General features: G+C 38.0%; 1 protein-coding gene across 5 annotated transcripts in view; it reads left to right on the forward strand.

The window, feature by feature from the left end:
• GK5 (glycerol kinase 5) overlaps nt 1-21,116 on the forward strand; it is a 77,879-nt gene that overhangs the window by 39,023 nt on the left and 17,740 nt on the right. For 4 of the 5 annotated variants that reach the window (XM_079921663.1, XM_079921665.1, XM_079921667.1 and 1 more), the window contains 6 exons: nt 6,174-6,249; nt 6,819-6,880; nt 7,350-7,423; nt 7,628-7,688; nt 9,098-9,224; nt 10,430-10,534. In XM_079921663.1, the coding sequence (XP_079777789.1) occupies nt 6,174-6,249; nt 6,819-6,880; nt 7,350-7,423; nt 7,628-7,688; nt 9,098-9,224; nt 10,430-10,534 (505 nt within the window). The remainder of the gene's footprint in view (nt 1-6,173; nt 6,250-6,818; nt 6,881-7,349; nt 7,424-7,627; nt 7,689-9,097; nt 9,225-10,429; nt 10,535-21,116) is intronic. The other variant, XM_079921664.1, reaches the window with a different exon arrangement.

Consider the following 21,116-nt stretch of genomic DNA (forward strand, 5'->3'; position numbering starts at 1 on the left):
AAAGCAAATGAGTGGAAAAGATTTCCATGCAAACAGCAACCACAAGCTAAGTGACTAATGTCAGACGAAACAAACTTTAAAAACAAACAAAAAAAATGTTGCTAGAGAAAGTAAGGGCATTTTATAAGAAGAAGTCCATTCATCAGAAATATATAACAATTGGGACTTCCCTGGCATTCCAGTGGTTAAGACTCCACACTTCCACTGCAGGGGGCACAGATTCCATCCCTGGTCAGGGAAGATCCAGCATGCTGAGCTGCGCAACCAAAAAGTATATATATGACAGTAATGCACATAATAACAGTGCTCCGAAATACAGGAAGCAAAAACTGACAGAACTGAAGGTGTAAATAAACAGTTCACCAGTGGTAGTTAGAACAACTAGAGAGAAGATCGACAAGGAAATAGAAAACTTGAACAGCATAAACCAACTAGACCTAATAGACATTTATGGAAAACTAATAACAGCAGAATATACGTCCTTCTTAAGTGCACATGGAACCTGCTCCAGGATAGAACATATGCCACACCATAATACAAGTCTCAATAAATTTAAAAGGACTGAAATTATACAAAGTATTCCTATGACTACAAAGGAATGAAATTAGAAGTAAGTAGCAGAAAGAAATTTGGGAAGTTCAAAAATATGTGGAAATTAAACAAAGCACTTTAAAATAATCAATGGGTAAAAGAAGAAGTATCAAGAGAAATTAGAAAAATTTTGAGATGAATGAAAATGAAAACACAGTATACTAAGATATGATGTAGCAAGAGTAGTCTTTACAGGGAATTTTAGAACAAGACTATATTACATAGAGAGACTACATGAAAACAAATCTAATATTCTCTCTTAAGACACTGGAAAAAGGTGAGCAAACTAAACCCAAAGCAGGCAGAAGGAAAGTAATATAAAGGCTAGAGTGAAAATTGATGAAACAGAGAATAGAAAAACAGTTGAAAAAATCAACAAAACCAAAAGTTGGTTTGAAAAGATTAGCTAGACTGACAACGAGAAAAAAAAAAGAGAGAAAGATCCAAATAACTGAAATTATGAATGAAAGAGGGAACATTAATTCCAACTTCACAGAAGTACAAAGCTCTATTAAGCAATACTATGAACAAGTGTATGCCAAATTAGATAACTTAGATAAAATGGAAAACTTCCCAGAAATGCACAGACTACCCAAACTGACTCAAGAAGACACATACAAGCGGAATAAATCTTTTGTCCTTTAAAAAAATTAGTACATGTTAATTTTAGAGGAGTTTTAGGTTTACAGAAACATTGAGCAGAAATTACAGAGTTCCCATATTCCCCCCAACACGATTTTCCTGTTATTAACATCTTGCATTAATATGCTACATTTGTTGCAATTGATGAATCAGCAGTAACACATTATTATAAAATATTATTAATGTAATGTATCTATGATTACAGTGTCATACAAAATAGTTTCATTGACTAAAAATCCCCTGCACTTCATTTATTCATCCCTCTCCTCTTACCCCTGAAATCCTGGCAACCACCGATTTTTTTTTTTAACTGTCTTTATATAGTTTTGCCTTTTCCAGAATGTTGTATAGTTGGAATCATACAGAATGTAGCCTTTTCAGACTGGCTTCTTTCACTTAACAATATGCATTAAAGGTTTCTCCATGTCTTTTTGTGGTTTGATAGCTTATTTCTTTTTACCACTAATTAGTATTTCATTGTGTAGATGTATCACAGTGTGTTTATCCAGTCAGCTATTGAAGGATATCTTATTGCTTCCAGTTTTTGGCAATTATGAATAAAGCTGCTGTCAACATTTGTGTGGAGGTTTTTGTATGAACAAATTTTCACCTCGTTTGGGTAAATACCTAGGTATGTGATTGCTGGATCATATGGTAAGACTATGTTTAGCTTTGTAAGAAACTGCTAAATTGTCTTCCAAAGTGGTTGTACCATTTTGCATTTCTACCAACAGTGAATGGGAGTTGCTTCACATCCTTGCTAACATTTGATGTCAGTTTTGGATTTTAGCCATTCTGATAGGTGTGACATAGTATCTCATTGGTTTAATTTGCAATTCCCTAATACAGGGGTCCCTAACCACTGGTACTCGTCGGTGGTCTGTTAGGAACGGGGTTGCACAGCAGGAGGTGAGTGGTGGGCAAGCGAGCGAAGCCTCATCTGCTGCTCCCCATCGCTCGCATGACCGCCTGAATCCCCCCAGCCGCCGTCCATGGAAAAATTGTCTTCCATGAAACCGGTGTCTGGTGCCAGAAAGGTTGGGGACCCGCTGCTCTAATAGCATATGATGTAGAAATGTGACTCTTCTCTCATTTCTTTTCCTTTGCATTGACAAGGACCTCCAGGATATATTGACGAGAAGGGATGACTACAAACATCCTTTTCTCATTCCTGATCTTGGAACAAAAGCTTTCAACATTTCACATTTAGTATAAATTTCTTTAGCTATCCTTTATCAAATTAAGGAAATTCTCTACTTTTCCTAGTTTGCCAAGACATTTTGTTATGACTGGATGTTGACTTTATCAAACACATTTTCTGTGCTTATTATCTAGATGTGACAACCTGCTTGGCGTTTGTAGGGCATCTTAAATTCATTGTTTGATATCTGTTGTTGATTTGGAAAATTTCTCAGCCATTATCTTCAAATATAAATTTCTGCTGCATTCTGCTTATCTTCTTTCCTTCTGAAAATCTGATTACATGTATGTTAGACCTTTTGACTAAATCCTTTTTGTCTCTCACTCTGTCTTACGTATTTTCTATTCTTTGGTCTCTATGAACTTTATTCAGGATATTTTCTTCTAACCTTTCTTCCAAATCTCTTATCTCTTTGTTTCTAATGTGCTATTATGAAAACCCGTCCATTAAGTTCTTAATTTTTTTAGTTCTAGAATTTCACTTGTTTTCCCCACATAATTAGCATCGTATTTTAAAAGTCCATGGCTATTAATTCCAGAATCTATAGCTCCTATGGACTGTCTCTTTCTCCTCCCCCCACCCCCTGCAATGTTCTCTTGTTTCCTTGTATGCCTGGTTACTTAATTGGTTTTTTAAAAAATTTTAAGCCACTTTATTGAGGTATGATTATTGGCATACAAATAGCTATGCATATTTAATGCATACAACTTGATGAGTTTGGTGAACCTGGCTACTTGTTTGTATGTATGTGTGTGTATATATATACATATATATGTGTGTGTGTGTGTGTATATGTGTGTGTATATATATATGAACTAGACATTGTATTTGTGAGCTTGTGTGTAGAAATTACGAGAGCCTTAACATATGTTGCTCTGGATAGGATCTATGTATGCTTCTTCCATTCTTCTATGCACCAGCATTATCTCAATTCAATTTAATGATTGAGATGGTTCAAAGCTGAGTTGGAGTTCCTATAAGAGCCCATCCTTCTAGTTTACCCTTTCTCCGAGGGTAGAGCCGTTTGGAGTCTTAACCCAATGTGCAGAGGATTGCCCTTGGTCCTCCTACCTTAGGAAGCCCTGATACCTACTCTGTGTCCATCTAGCCTCACAAGGGCCTACTACCTATCAATCAGAGGGCCTGGCTCTCAAATATTTATTTTAATAAATTTATTTATTTATTTTTGGTTGCATTGGGTCTTTGTTGCTGTGCGCGGGCTTTCTCTGGTTGCAGCGAGCAGGGACTACTCTTCGTTGTAGTGCGCGGGCTTCTCATTGTGGTGGCTTCTTGTTGCGGAGCATGGTCTCTAGGCATGCAGGCTTCAGTAGTTGTGGCACCCAGGCTCAGTAGTTGTGGCGCACGGGCTTAGTTGCTCCGCGGTATGTGGAATCTTCCCGGACCAGGGCTTGAGCCTGTGTCCCCTGAATTGGCAGGCAGATTCTTAACCACTGCTCCACCAGGGAAGCCCTCAAGTATTTTTTGAATGAGCAAATGAACTTACTACCTGGCACACATTATTGCTACTTGCTGAAATACAGATTAACCTTTGTCTAATCTGAAACAAATTTTAGAATCACAATTTCTAAATTTAAGAAGAGTTTGAAATCTAATAATATTACTTTAAGTACTCCATATTTAAGTGGTATAGTACTTGACTCTTCAAAATACTAGTTATAAGTAATCTACAAATGACTTCTTTTTTTGGAACTCATGTCATCTGTCTTCTTTTTTTTTTTTTTTTTTTTGCGATACGCGGGCCTCTCACTGTTGTGGCCTCTCCCATTGCGGAGCGCAGGCTCAACGGCCATGGCTCACGGGCCCAGCCGCTCCGCGGCATGTGGGATCTTCCCGGACTGGGGCACGAACCCGCGTCCCCTGCATCTGCAGGCGGACTCTCAACCACTGCGCCACCAGGGAAGCCCATGTCTTCATTTTATTGATCCTTTCTACTGTTAAAATATGATTCATTCTTAAATGTCTCCATTTGCTGTTTTTTTAAATCTCATTTATTTAGCAAGCTTTATTTTTTTAACATCTTTATTGGAATATAATTGCTTTACAGTGTTGTGTTAGTTTCTACTGTATAACACAGTGAATCAACTATATGCATACGTATATCCCCATATCCCCTCCCTCTTGCCTCTCCCTCCCACTCTCCTTATCCCACCCCTCTAGGTGGTCGCAAAGCACTGAGTTGATCTCCCTGTGCCATGCAGCTGCTTCCCACTAGCTGTCTATTTTACATTTGGTAGTATATATATATGTCATATTCCATTGTATATATGTGCCACATCTTCTTTATCCACTCATCTGTCGATGGACACTTAAGTTGCTTCCATGTCCTGGCTATTGTAAATAGAGCTGCAATGAACATTTTGGTACATGACTCTTTTTGAATTATGGTTTTCTCAGGGTATATGCCCAGTAGTGGGATTGCTGAGTCATATGGTAATTCTATTTTTAGTTTTTTAAGGATCCTCGATACTGTTCTCCATAGTGGCTGTATCAATTTACATTTCCACCAACAGTGCAAGAGGGTTCCGTTTTCTCCACACCCTCTCCAGCATTTATTGCTTGTAGATTTTTTGATGATGGCCATTCTGACTGGTGTGAGGTGATACCTCATTGTAGTTTTGATTTGCATTTCTCTAATGATTAGTGATGTTGAGCATCTTTTCATGTGTTTTTTGGCAGTCTGTATATCTTCTTTGGAGAAATGTCTATTTAGGTCTTCTGCCCATTTTTGGATTGGGTTGTTTTTTTGATATTGAGCTGCTTATATATTTTGGCAGTTAATCCTTTGTCAGTTGCTTTGTTTGCAAATATTTTCTCCAGTTTTTTTTTTAACATGTGCTATATGAAAGGAACCCTCCTAGTGCTGGGGTTATAAACGCAATCTAGTTCCTGCTCTTAAGGAGCTTAGGGAAGTAATGATGCTATGAGATAATGGCTATATGGAAGTTGCCCGTGTGGTACTGGGTTAGGCACACCCAAGAAATGCTAGTCTTGAAGGACAAATAGGAGTTGAAGATGTGATCAAGTAGGATTTGTGGAATTGTTTTCCAGTGAGTTAATGATATCTTTACAAGCATGCCAATTTCTCTATTGGCTAGTTTAAAGAGGTTTTGATTCTTTTGTTTCTTTTGGTAGATTTTTTCTGTGACATTCCAGGTAAGTAATATTTTAGACTTTAAAGGCCATGAGGATTCTTTCACAAACAGTCTGCCATCGTAGCATGAAAGTAGCCATAAATAATACATAAATAAATGAGCATGGCTGTGTTCCAGTAAAACTTTATTTAAGGGCATGGAAATTTGAGTTTCATATACTTCTCATCTGTCACAAGGTATTCTTTCTGTTCTTTTAACCACTATAAAATTACAAAAATGTTCTTAACTTGAGGTACAGACAACAGGTTGGATTTGACCTATGAGCCATACTGTGCCATCCCATTTTAGACTTTCTATATTTAGACATATTTGTATATCTAAACTGAAAAAGAGATACACTTTGTTTTTTTCATCACAAAAGTAAACATTCTTGGTGTAAAACTAAAGCCTTTCATACCCTATAGTAATTGCTTAGAACCATTGGGGGTAAATTCTAGAAATTATTTCTCTATGTATATATTAATTTTTATAAAAAATGGGATTATATTGTATTTAGTGGTTGGCACTTAGTCATGCACTTAATAATTTAGCCTTTTGAATTGATTTTGTGCTGTTGTGTTTTCAAGGTGCGAAAGGCAATTGAAGAAGAAAATTGCTGCTTTGGGACTATTGATACCTGGTTGTTACATAAGCTCACAAAAGGTAAAGATGATTTGATAGATCTGTATCTCAAGTAAGTGGAATTTGACTGACAGAAATGACTTATCTGAAAAAAGTGGAAGTTTGAAACTTTTTCCCCCATATCCCAGACATACTGTTTCTTTGGTACCGTGGTTACTTCATATTATACTAAAGCTAGATTAATTTCAGATTTATTCTAAGAGGAGGGTGATTTTAAAATTGTGATGAAACCTCAAACATAAGACCGAGGAACAGTCGTAATTTCGAGAGTGGTAAGACTTGAGTTCAATTCCTAATCTACCACTTTGCAACTATACCTATAGTATAGCTATAGGTAATCACGTTGCTTCTCTGAGCCCCTTTCCACATCTTTAAACTGGGAATCATGATATGGAAATGTGCCTGAAAGTGCTTTTGTAAAGTATAAAATTTCAAAAAGGTTTAGTGGGAAATTGCTTTGGAGACTTTGCACTGGAAATACACATTTTGGAATGAATTTGAGGGCAGACAAAAGTTGAGACTATAAACTAGGAATAGGTGTTGATTTATGCTACCTGATCATAAATAAATTGTTTCCAATATAAATTTAGGTTCTGAATTTGCCACAGATTTTTCAAATGCCAGTACAACTGGACTTTTTGACCCATATGAGGTAAAGTTTTTTTCCCTTCTTTTTTCTTTTTGAATTTATTTATTTTATTTATTTTACTTTTGGCTGCATTGGGTCTTCATTGCTGCTCACGGGCTTTCTCTAGTTGTGTCGAGCGGGGGCTACTCTTCGTTGCGGTGTGCGGGCTTCTCATTGCGGTGGCTTCTCTTGTTGTGAAGCCTGGGCTCTAGGCGCGTGGGCTCTAGGCGCACGCGGGCTTCAGGAGTTGTGCACGTGGGCTCAGTAGTTGTGGCTCGCAGGCTCTAGAGCGCAAGCTCAGTAGTTGTGGTGCGTTGGCTTAGATGCTCCTGGCATGTGGGATCTTCCCGGACCAGGGCTCAAACCCGTGTCCCCTGCATTGACAGGTAGATTCTTAACCACTGAGCCACCAGGAAAGCCCCTTCCCTTCTTTTTGAGTCACCAATTTTTCTGTAATTTAGCTTGGATTCTGATGACATGTTTCTGTGCTCAGATGTGTTGGAGTAAGCTCATCACCTCCCTGCTTTCAATCCCGCTCTTTCTGCTGCCTCCCGTGAAGGATACAAGGTAATAATGAAAATCAGACATAGAAACCAGCAAAATTGTCCCTGAATTCACCTGGCCTGTGTGGGGAAAAGCATCTTATTATACGTTTGAGGTGCTTGTATGTTCATTATGTAACTTTTTGGCCTACGCTAAAAACAATTTGCTGAATTTTAGAATTAATATTTCTAGAGCTATAACTTACTTTTTAACCAATTTTATTTGAAGCCACAATTTTGGATCAGTGGATGAAGAGATATTTGGCGTGCCTATACCAGTAGTGGCCTTGGTGAGTAGAAAACTTGAGGGCTTCTCCTTGTATAGTATAAACTAAATGAATGTATATGAATAGTTAGGATTAGATTTAAGAAACAAAAAAGGTCCTTGCAGAATAAAGTTAAAGTATCTTTTTTCTTTTTAACTTAAAGGGCTCTCAATATAATCAGAAGTGTTCTCCACTTTCTGGAAAAGGGACCCGTGGGCCAGTGTTCTATCATGGAAATATTTTATAACCTTTTCTGACTTCTCTATATATAGTTTTTCAGAAAACTGTGTTAAAGTTTTTTAAAATGTTGTATTTTGAGTAATGTGTGGCTTGTATTTAATACTCTGAGATAAAAAACCGTGATGGGGCCAATGCTTAGTTTATATATGACATAGTATAATGATAAACCGTGATAGGGCAATTAAAGTAAAGAAGAAATATATTTACATTTTATAAAATCCTTCATCAGCATCTACTTAGCTGGTAAAGAATTTGTGGATGAGTGAAAAATTAGCTGTTTCTGATTTTTGAGGTTTCTTTCTTGATTATAGAAACTCAGATCTTGCCTTTAATTTCCTGTAACAGCTTAAACAGGAGGTATAGAGCATCTGTCCCTAGATGGACAGTCACTATGGTAGGTGGAGAAATCAAGTGAGGGGAGGGGAATTAAATTCTCAAGTTACAAATTCCTGGAGAGGATCAGTCTTAGTAGGCTCAGGTTTAGATTAAGGTATGGCTAGAAGACATAGATTAGTGAGAAAGCATTCTTCAGATGAGTTTTGGTCCTTAAAATATTGCTGTATATATATATCTACATGTAGTTACATTAACCAAATGTGATAGGGAAGTCCCTGGTGGTCTAGTGGTTAGGATTTGGCACTTTCACTGTCATGGCCTGGGTTCAATTCCTGGCTGGGGAGCTGAGATCCTGCAAGCCGTGAGATGTGGAAAAAAAAAAAAAGTTATAATTATTTTTAACAAAAATGTATGTTTGGGAAATGTATAGTTTTAACCTACATCTACTTATACACCTATCTCTCTTATTAAAAGAGAAATTTGTGTGGCCAGTTATTTTGACTAATGAATGAAAATGCTTGCAAGTTGCAAATGAACGATCTTAGTTGTTTTTTTCTGGACAAATTTTTTTTTTTCTGGGCAAATTTTATTCTGACTTTTATTTCTAAGATTATTCTTATGATACTTAAAAGTGGTAAAGTAGGTAGACTGCTGAAAATTCCTGAGACACGTTAGTTATCCCCATAACGTTAGTCCTAGAGAGACTCCTATCATATAGTTGTTGCTCTCTGTTTCCTTTTTTTAAGGAAAAGGAAATAAAATGGTGAACCATGAGAATACAATAAGTAAGACAGTGGGATACAGTGAAATGGAACACTGCTAAGGGCCCAAGGTCTTATTTTGAATGTTTTTGGCAGGTTGCTGACCAGCAATCAGCCATGTTTGGAGAATGCTGCTTCCAGACAGGAGACGTGAAGTTAACCATGGGAACTGGGACATTTTTGGATATTAATACTGGAAATAACCCTCAACAGAGTGTTGGAGGTAGGTAGTTAGAATATATCCTATTTATTAATAAAATATCCCTTCTTTTTACTTGTTTAACTTTTGTGACACTATTTTCTTATTTTATATTAAGGATATTGTCTAATATTTTTCATTATTCTTCTTAGAGACAGTTAATCCCCATTTCCCTTTTTTCTTAAATTAAAAGCACTAAAAAATGAGAAAGATTTTAGGGAAAAGTTCAGAAAGACTGGGGTATTTTGGTCAGCTTTCCAAATATTTACCTATAATACATGTTATATTTGTTGAAAACATCTTTCTAGGCCTCTAAAATTTGTTTTATGTGTTAGAATTTCTTCTTTTTGCGATACTTTTTGGCGGTGGTACTTCTCAACTAGTGATCCATGCATATTTAGGGTTTTAATGACAATTGCTAAGCATTTGCTCTCTCTAATGGAGGAAATCCTGGAATGCACAAACCAAGAAATTTAGATTGTGTAACTACACCCAGGAGAGCTTGAGGCTCTTAGTCTGAGCTCTGGTCTCCTAACATGGTTACTAAGAGGTGGATTTAAAAATGTTTTTCTTGCCTTTCATCCTCCCTAAAGTTCTTCCTTTTTCCCTAACTGGGAAAATGAAAGCTGGAAAAATGATCATTATAAAAATTAAATTAAATGAAAAAAAAAAACAGAAGAATGATTATTGTTTCTATTTAGGAACGTTGATTAGAAACTACAGATAGGGGACTTCCCTGGCAGTCCAGTGGTTAAGATTTTGCCTTCTAATGCAACAAATTCAATAAAGAGTTAAAAAAAATTAGTAACTACAGATAAATGCAATAGCATGGTTAGTTGTCTGACAAACCAATCTCATAATAACCTTTAATTTCTCAATTAAAATATTGTTTCTGTGTTTCTAGAGACACAGATATGCTTGTAGCTACTAAAAGCTAATATTTATTGTTCTTTTTCTATGCCAGGCACTGCCCTAAGTCCTTTTTCAGTTTATTTTCACAGAAGCTCTCCGAGGTAGACCACTTTACAGTCGAGGAAACTGAGACTAAGAAACAAGAAACTTGTAAGACCACAGCTAGAAAATGAGAGAGGGCTGGGATTTGAACTCAGGCAGTCTGACTCCACAGGCATGTTGCTAGTTTTTGAGATAATCAAATTGTTCCACTGTAGACTTCTCTGTAATTAATTCACTATTTATTGTGTAACTTATATTGTTTATTTGTTTTTAAGGCTTTTATCCATTAATTGGGTGGAAGATTGGGCAAGAAGTGGTGTGCTTAGCTGAAGGCAATGCAGCAGACACCGGTACTGCCATACAGTGGGCTCAACAGTTAGGTGAGTTGTCTGTTTCAACAGATTTCATAGGCCAGACATAACTCAGGAAAGCCACAGGATCACAGATCAGCACGAATGGATGATTCAAATGAAACGAAATAAAATGACGTGCTAGAAGAAAATACAGGATGTTATTTTTATGACATTGGGATGGTAAAAGGCTAGGCATTAAAGCCAGATACCATAAAGAAAAAGAATAATAGATGTAAGTATAGAAAACATTAGAACGTGTAGGGAGAGATGCTGTAGCAAAGTTGAAAGACAAACTGGTAAGGACAATTTGTAGCATATGTTAGAAAAATTTAAAAAGATGAACAAAAAATTGGACAAAAGGCAGAGGAATAGGTATTTTTTAAATCAAGTGACTGTTAAAATATGCTGTTTAAATTCAATAATCAAAGAAATACACATTTAAAAATTGATGTCTCCTATGATTGTCAGAAGTTAATTACTTCTACGATGCTCAGCATTGATGGAAACGTAGAGAGAAAAGTATTCTTGTTTTCCATTGCGATGAATGTTAATTAGTATGGCCTTTCTGGAGGGCAATTAGGCAACATGTATCATTTTATAGAGTACAGACCCTTGGCCCTCAGGTCTATTCTTTGTTTCCTAAGAAAATAATCATACAGGTGTGCAAAGACATGTGTACATACATGGGTGTTTAACATGGCAATTGGAAATAAGTTCCTGTGTAATAATAAAGCGTTAAGTAAGTAAATGTCAGTACATCCATATAGTGGAACACTGTACAAATAACACAAATACTGTAGTCACAAATAACCGTGTAGTTGCACATCTTATTGACATGCAACATTGTCTGTGATACATTAAGGAAGGGATGAAGCAGTCGCAGAACAGCCTGTATGAATATTTTTTGCTTTTTTTTAAAAACAGCTTTTTGAGATATAATTCACATGCCAAATAATTCACTTACTTAAGGTGTACAATTCAGTATTTTTTAGTATTTTCACAGCGTTGTGTAGCCATCACCACAATCTAATTTTAGCATATGTTTGTTCTCCATAAAAGAAACCCCCCTACCCCTTGGCGGTGACTCCCTGTGCTACCCCCCAGCCCTAAGCTACCATTAATCGACTTTCTGTCTCTATGGATTTGCCTATTCTGGACATTTCATATGGATGGAATCAAACAATATGTGGTCTTTTGTGACTGGCTTCTTTCACTCAGCATGTAATGTTTTCAAGGTTCACCCATGTTGTAGCATGTGTCATTACTTCATTTCTTTTCATTGCTGAATAATTTTCCACCATATGGATGAACCAGCATTTATCCATTCAACAGTTGATGGCCATCTGGGGTGTTTCCACTTTTTTTTTTTTTTTTTTTTTTTTTTTTTGCATTACGCGGGCCTCTCACTGTTGTAGCCTCTCTCATTGTGGAGCACAGGCTGCAGACGCACAGGCTCAGCGGCCATGGCTCACAGGCCCAGCCGCTCTGCGGCATGTGGGATCTTCCTGGACCGGGGCACGAACCCGTGTCCCCTGCATCGGCAGGCAGACTCTCAACCACTGCGCCACCAGGGAAGCCCTGTTTCCACTTTTTGACTGTTGTGAATAATGAAGAGCCTATATATTATATAACCATATTTAATGCATACAGTATGTAGTGTTATATACCAAAGTATTAACAATAGTTATGTCTGATGATTAAATTATGAGGGGCTCTGCTATCTACTTTGCTGATTTGAACTAAACTGATTTGTTTAAAGACAAAGATAATTCTGTTGGCAGAAAACATACACTTCAGGAGGAAAATGCCAATCCATTTCTTCCTTTCTCTCTCTTTCTCTATAAGCCTGCACCTGCATTATCACCATAAGATTACTTATTACCAACAACAACAAATTGTTTATTTGGAAGCTTTTTATCACTTAAAAGTCTCTTCTTCCTTAAATATACTTCTTTTAATTTTTTGGACATGTATCTTTAGTCAACTCAGAATTATCAGAAATAGAAAATATAGGTTACCTATTTCTTCTCTTTTAGTTATACCTTTTATTAATTTTACTCCTTCCCCCCGCCAAAAAAAAAGTGCAAAGAAAAAGCAGAATAATTTCACATTCCTCATTAAAAAAAAAATCTTTCCCAAGTTCCTTTGATATCATGTACACATTATCAGGGGGAATCATTTCCACTGCTTTGCTGAGTTGGGGCTCATTCACTGTGATTCTCAAATGATGAAAACTCTTTTCTGGGGGTTGGAGCTAAATGGCCCTGGCCTAGAAAAGAGGTGTGATTTCCAGTGGACACATAAGGCCCTCCTAAAGACCAGTCCCATCTCTGGCAGGAAGCAGGACCATTTGTCTGACTGGAGAGAGAGAGAATTCAGAGTTGAATTATTTACTTAAAAATTTCAATCATTGGCAGAGCTAAACATCACTGGTATACATCTGTCTGAAATGTAAAAAAAAGTTGACCTTTATTTGAATATATCTCTTTCTGTTCTGAGAATTCACTTTAATGAGTATAGTGAGAAAATAACTGAATTATGTTCAGGAGAAACACAGTGCATAAGAGCCTGAGTGACCCTGTCATTTCCTTGAAGATGTGTATTCTGAGAATTTATGTCTGTGTGACATGCTGGGTTTGTTCCACTCTGAATGGTGGCTTCCTCCTACCCCTTTACTGGGTTGAATGCCTCAGTCGAGCTCAGGCACGAAAGCTCTTTTAAGCCCCTTTCCTCTTGGCTTTCAGATTTATTTTCTTAATCTTTTTCACACAGGCCAATTCTCTCACTTTTTTCCCCCTTGAGTCCCTATGGGATCATCTCTTTTTCCTTTTCATCTGGTCCATCTCGGCTCCCCTTCACTCTTTGTTCTCTATTTTGCTATCTCAATCTTAGAAATATTTCTATGTCTTCCAGCTTTTATTCGGTTAACAAGTAGTTAAGTGCTAAGTACGAACCTGGACCTGTACATGCTAGGAGACACCAGTGGATGAGACAGTCACTCCCTGCCCTCACGGAGGTTATAGTCTAGCAGGAAAGAAGTATATTAAATGAATAATGGAAAAAAACAAAAGAAATTAGTGTTAAGTACCAGGAAAGAGAAGTAGAGGTAGAATCAGTGATCTCTTTCTAAAGGGAGGGCTTTGTTTGGTCTGGGGAATCAGAGGGCTTCTTTAAAGAAGTCATGTTTCAGGCTTCCCTGGTGGTGCAGTGGTTAAGAATCCGCCTGCCAATGCAGGGGACACGGGTTCGAGCCCTGGCCTGGGAAGATCCCACATGCCGCGGAGCAACTAAGCCCATGCTCCACAACTACTGAGCCTGCACTCTAAAGCTCGTGTGCCACAACTACTGAGCCCGTGTGCCACAGCTACTGAAGCCCACGTGCCTAGAGCCCGTGCTCCGTAACAAGAGAAGCCCCTGCAATGAGAAGCCTGCGCACGGCAACAAAGAGTAGCCCCCGCTCGCCGCCATCAGAGAAAGCCCCTGTGCACCAACGAAGACCCAACGCAGCCAAAACCAATAAATAAATAAATAATTTATTTTTTAAAAAGTCATCTGCAACTAAAAAAAATAAAAAATAGAAAAAGAAGTCGTGTTTCAGCTAGGACTGAAGTTAGAACAAGAGTGGCTGAACAGACGGGAGAAGCACTTGGTCAAGGAGCAGCCCAAGCAGAGAGGACCAGTGAAGAAGGCCCTGAGCAGGGAGAAGCATGGCCTATTTAAGGAACTGAAAGAATGCCCTATTTCTTTTCTACAACTGAGACAGTTCCCATCTCTGTTGTCCTCCGGTAACTTGGGTCAGGGGACATCGTTTCCCTAGCAGTTCCACTTTTAATTGCTACATGTCACATCTGCCTGCTCCAGGCAAGCCCCATCAGACTCCCAGTATACATTGTAAATTACCCAGGACTCTTGTTTACTAGAAATAAAGGAAACTGATTTCTTCTCTCTGGATCTCTTCCGAAGAGAGATAACAGCCTCTCTCATTAGAGGAGATGAGATAAACATTCTCTCATCTAGGAACTAATTAGGTGGTGGTGAATGGTTACATGCTATTGCTAGTGAGTAGGGTTTTTGTTCATGGTCTTGCATCCCCCTTGCTTCCTGCTGGGATGACACACAGTAAGATAAATATGGCTGCAGCTGGAGTGGAACCCAGCCATGAATGAAACTTTGAGTTGTCAAGGAGACTGCAGACCCAGGGTCTGTAGAGGGCACCAACTGAGTGTTATTGGTGAAAATACCAGAGGCTGGTGAGGACCCTGTAGATGTTCTCTATGGATCGAGCCGGCTGAGTCAAGAGAAAATCCCCTCAGATGTGGAGAAGGAAAAGCTGGGCCTCCCCACTCCTGGGAGAACCTGATAACAGTGGACGTCAGTACTGATTGGTCTGAATTGCTCCTCTTCCAGGATAAGTGGAGAGGCCTAATCTTTCTCATACTCTGAGAAACCCGAGAGCCAAGGGTATTCATTCCCTTACCTCTCACTTCCTGCCAACCCCATAAGCCTGACCTGAAGGAGAGCACAAAGCATTCAAGAACATCCAGTACCTTGAAGGAGGGTGACCAAGTTCGATAAAGCACAACAGGTGGCTCCCACAGAGGCAGATGTCATGGAGGAAACAGAAGATTAAAATAACAACAACAGTGGGCTTCCCTGGTGGCGCAGTGGTTAAGAATCCGCCTGCCAATGCAGGGGACACGGGTTCGTGCCCCGGTCCGGGAAGATCCCACATGCCGCGGAGCGGTTAGGACCGTGAGCCATGGCCACTGAGCCTGCGCGTCCGGAGCCTGTGCTCCGCAACGGGAGAGGCCACGGTAGTAAGAGGCCCGCATACCACACACACACACATGCACCCACACACACACACACACACAAATATATATATATATATATATATATATATATATATATATATATATATATATAACAACAACAAAAATAAAACAGTAAATGGATAAAAGAAAATATTGCAAAGAAATGTTGGGAACAAATAAAGAATTTCAAAGGACAAAAACCGTGATATATAATATGTAAAGAAATTAATAAAATGTAAAATGGACAGTACTGAAAACCCAAGTAGGGATCAGGAAGAATTTAACAACAAAAAGGAAAAAAATAGAAAATAAAGCTGAAAGGTAAGATATATAGAAGAAAGATCAGAGGAAAGAAATATGTGACTAATTGTCTCTTTTCTAGAATATGAAAATGGAATTATGAAAATGTAAAAATTGAAGAGAGAATTGAAAATAAATGTCCCTGAACTGAAGAAAGACCTAAGTTTTCAGCGTGAAATGGCTTTACCAAGTTTAAAAAAGTCGCACACTAAGACAGTCATATGTAGATGAATTGTCTGAATCCCAAGAATAAAGAAAAGAGTTGAGACAGGAAGAATAGTTGATTTATAAAGAGAAAAGAATCAGACCGGCCTGGAAGTTAGTTGTAAAATGTTGAAAGTGGAACAACATCTACCCATTACAGAGAAAAAAGAACAGGGAGCCAATATTCCAGGGTCTGGCTAAGATGTCATTCAGATTAAGTGCAAAAGGCACATTTCTTGGCCATGCAGTATATACTTTCTGAAGAAATTACCCAAAATGATCTAGAACAAAGATCTCAAAATGGAGAAAGCAAAGGATACAAATAAAGTGTTTTCCAAATAAGAATATATTTTTTTCCTGGTAGTAGGCCAGACTTCTCTTTGTTCTATTTTATTTGAGCTGTTCTTATACCAAACTGATTTGTTTTCTTACTGTAATGTAGACACTTTATTTCCATACATTAAGAACATAGTTTTGGGGCTTCCCTGGTGGCGCAGTGGTTGAGAGTCCGCCTGCCGATGCAGGGGACACGGGTTCGTGCCCCGGTCCGGGAAGATCCCACATGTCGCGGAGCAGCTGGGCTTGTGAGCCATGGCGGCTGAGCCTGCGCGTCCGGAGCCTGTGCTCCGCAATGGGAGAGGCCACAACAGTGAGAGGCCCGCGTACCGCAAAAAAAAAAAAAAAAGAACATAGTTTTGGATATCCTTTTAAGAGATTGAAATGATCTTAACACTAAAAAGAGCCCCTAATTAAGCTGGGCTTAAAGATTTTATGTGTGTGCATGCTTGCTCTACAAAAGAAAGTAATGTTCCTGTCCAATGTTTCAAAATGGTATTTTTTTTTTCTTTCCCATAAATGCTTTTAATTCTGTGATGTGTAATTTATGGGGCAAATTGTTGGTCAAGAATAGACAACGGAGTATACATCTTTTCTGTTGTTCATTCTTCTTCCTGTTCATCTATGTTTTTATTTCAAGTCTGTGTAAATCCCTTTTCACACACACACACACACACACACACGCACAGAACCAAATCCTTTTCTCAGTGCCATACTTAGACAAGCAAGAGTGGAACATCTCAGGGCTTCCCTGGAGGCGCAGTGGTTGAGAGTCCACCTGCCGATGCAGGGGACACGGGTTCGTGCCCCGGTCCGGGAAGATCCCACATGCCGCGGAGCTTGCGCGTCTGGAGCCTGTGCTACGCAACGGGAGAGGCCACAACAGTGAGAGGCCTGCGTACCGCAAAAAACCCCCCAAAAAACAAGAGTGGAACATCTCAGCCTGTTATGTAATACAGTTAGAAATGAATAGTAAAAACAGTATTTAAATGGTACTTAGCCACATGGAAATTTGAAATGTCTTTTCTTAAGTAGCATAGGGCCAAGGAAAACATTTGAAACACAATTTAATAGTGTCCAGAAAATAAAGAAAATGACTATAATTCTGTAAAAATTAGTAATTAGATGAAAATGATGAATGCTTATTAATATGCAAATAAAGAGAAGCATTTTAAATTTCCAAGCCAAAAATGATAAAGGTATGCAAATCATAAAAGGTAGACTGATAAACTAAATCTCTTTTAAACATATCTAAGTTACCCTATATACGTTTCAGTGAGTTTATATACGTATATGTGGGGGGGTGGAGAAAGAGAAAATGAGAACTGTTTTAACTTTTTGTTTTGAAATAATTTCAAACTTGTAAAATTAGTACAAAAATTCTTGTATACCCTTTATCCCAGATTATCCCTATGTTTCAACATTTTGCCATAATTGCTTTGCCTATCTATCTATTACCCACCCATCCATCTATCCATCCAATATACTATAGGATAGATAAATATCTATATAATTTTCTGAGCTCTTTGATAATAGCTTGCGTGCATCTTACTTCTTTCCCTGTAGTATTTCACTATGTATTTCCTAAGAATAAGAATATTCTCTCACATAGCTAAAGTATGGTTATTAACTTCAGAAAATTTAACGATGGGTACAATACTTTTGTCAGATGTCCCAATCCTGTCCTTCATGGCAATTTTTTTCCAATACAGGGTCCAGTTCAGGATTGCTTATTGTATAATTTCCTTTAATCTAGAACAGTTTCATCAACTTTTCTGTTTCTATTGACATTTTTGAATAATATAAGTCAGTTATTTTATAGAATGTCCCTCAATTTGGGTGTTTCATGTCTAGATCCAGGTTATATAGTTTGGACTGAAATTATACATAAGTGATAATGTGTCTTTCTCAGAATACATACCTGGAGATGCAAAGTGCCTCTTACTCCTGTTTTGCTTCTGTCAGTTTTGTTCAAGTGCATAAGATATTTTCTGATTTCTCCATTGTATAATTACCATTTTTTTGTAATAAATAATATGTGGCGAGATACTTTGAGATTAGCTAGATACCCCTTTTCTCACCAAACTTCCCCCATCCCCTAAATTTAGCTTTCATTGATGATTCCTACCCGGATCAGTCTTCACTCTGATAGTTGCAAAATGGTGCTTTCTAACTCCATTTTTCCCTCTGTTTATTAGTTAGCATTCTGTTATATAAGGAAGAGCTTTCCCTTCTCCTCTGTTAATTTATTATTGGTATAAACTCATGGTTTCTTATTTTATTCAGCAGGTTATAATTTTTACCGTTCTTATTTGTTTATTTTTTTTCATGCTCAAATAGCCCCAGATTTGGCCAGTGAAAACTTCCTCAGACTGGCTTCTATGTCTTTGAAGTGTCTATCTGTATTATTTTTGAGCACTTTCTTAATTTCTGGCACAAGGTGGTTTTAAGCTCATCTTGTGTTTTTTGTATCCCTGCCCTGGAATTAGCCACTTTTCCAATGAGCCCTGCCTCCTTTTAGTGGGAAATTGGTATTTAAAAGCAATGAGGGACTTCCCTGGTGTGCAGTGGTTGAGAATCTGCCTGCTGATGCAGAGGACATGGGTTTAAGCCCTGGTCCAGGAAGATCCCACATGCTGCGGAGCAACTAAGCCCATGGGCCGCAACTATTGAGCCTGCGCTCTAGAGCCTGCGAGCCACAACTACTGAGCCCGCGTGCCACAACTACTGAAGCCCGCACACCTAGAGCCCAAACTCTGCAACAAGAGAAGCCACTGCAATGAGAAGCCCATGAACCGCAATGAAGAGTAGCCCCCGCTCGCTGCAACTAGAGAAAGCCCGTGCTCAGCAACTAAGACCCAACAACGAAGACCCAATGCAGCCAAAAATAAATACATTTATTAAAAAAATAAAAACAATGACTGGGGGAATTCCCTGGTGGTCCAGAGGTTAGGACTCTGTACTTTTACTGCTGAGGGCTCGGGTTCAATCCCTGGTTGAGGAGCTAAGATCCCACAAGCTATGCAGTGCAGCCAATAAGTAAATGTACAATTTGATAAATTTAAAAAAATTAAAAATTAAAAAACATATAAGAACAATGACTGGAATGCCTTTGTAGCAGAGCTGGAAATGTGTGTGTGTGTGAGAGAGAAGGGTCCCTGTTCTATATTTTTGTCTCCCACTTGTTTTTTCTCGACGTGGAAAAAACCACGTCGAGAACCTGGCTCCCAACAACATTAATATTATGTACTTATTTGCTCAATCTTAAAATATACACCAAAGAGTTTGAGTTACTAGACCCATACCACTCCAACAAACAATGTTCAAAGGTTTTTTTTTTCTTTATATTAAGGGTATATGGTCCAAGCATGCTATTCAAATTACCTGGATTAATTCTTTTTCTTCTCCCTTCGGTGAGTTTATTAATTTGAAAAGAACTGTGTTCATTTGTTTCTGTTACCATTCATTTTTAGTTTTTTTCCCTCTGCATCCTTTTTAAAAACATTTTTTAATGTGGAATTTTAACATGATTTCCAAGTCAAATTCATAAAAGAAGGAGCAGTTGACTCCCTCTCCTCTCCCTTCACCCTGTCTTCCTACCTCTTGTAGATAATCACTACATTTGTTTTTGGTTTATCCTTCCTATTTGTTTTTGCAAAAACATGAAGATACAATGTTTTTTCTCTCTCATTCAGGTAGAATGAAAAAACATTCAAAAAACAAAAAAACAGGATCATTTCCCCACTCTCTGTCCTGTGGAGACCCCTGACTCTCACCCCTCAGACCAAAAAGAGGGGCTTCTTCAGAAGCTCTTCATATTTGTACCTGGTGTACAGACCCAAGTTTCAGGTTTCAGTCTGTCCCTGATTCTAGGACAGGAGATATCAGAGAAAATAAAAAACAGGAAACTCACTGCTGGTTTGGTGGTACTCAGAGTTCCTTGGTTGGACTGCTAGCTTATTCTTTTGAGTCTTCAGATAGCTTTTGTGTGTATTGCATCCAGGATTCTTAGTTGCATTCACTGGCAGAGACAGAGTGAAGTCTGCCTACTCCACAGGACTTTCCATTAATCAGCTCATTGGTGAGCATTTTAGGTAGAAGATTGTTTAGAGAAATTCTTCAAGCAAGGACAGAACAACCAGTAAAGAATGTGGACAAACTAGATTTTCTTCCCCCTGTTTCTTTGTCTGTTACCAAAAACTTTCCTCAAACCAGCCATCTAGTATGTTTTCCACATCTTGGTTGAAAAATGTAGACATTTAGACATGATTTCTTCAAAGTATAGATTTTAAGAGCAGTGTTTTCTTCTTAATATATTAGTTTTTGAAGTGCTGTCTATTTTGATGTGTTATTGGACATTTTGAACAAATGAATGTAACTTATGGATCTGATAACTGTCATTTTGAGTAAAATTTGTAATAATTATTGAGCGATCCTCATTAACCATAGTTTTATCATAGGTGTTCCTTAAACGTCTTGTCTTTAATCAATTCTTCATTATAAGAATAACAAAACATACAAGAAAATAAAACCAGCTTAAGTATTACTGTATAAGGCCAGCAATATTTATTATGACCAATTCCTGATCTTTTGCATCTGATCTATGCTGTCAGTCTCACATGCTTATTCAGGAGTCACATTACAAACAAGGGTATCCAAATGGCCAGTGAAAAGGATTTCAACTTCATTAGTCAACAGAGAAATACAAAATCAAGCTATTGTGCAATACCACCAAACAGTGAAAATGAAAACCATAGACAGTATCAATTGTTAACAAGAATATGGGATAACTGGAACTGTCATATGCCTGGCAAGAGCCTTAAATTGGCAAAACCACTTTGGAAAACGATTCAGCAATATCTGCTAAAGCTAGTCCTAAATGTGAAGATCCTAGGACCAGCAATTCCATCCCTTGGTATATAACAAACAGAAATATATACATATGCTTACCAAAA

Source organism: Stenella coeruleoalba (assembly GCF_951394435.1).
Source record: "Stenella coeruleoalba genome assembly, chromosome: 5".
NCBI lineage: Eukaryota > Metazoa > Chordata > Mammalia > Artiodactyla > Delphinidae > Stenella > Stenella coeruleoalba.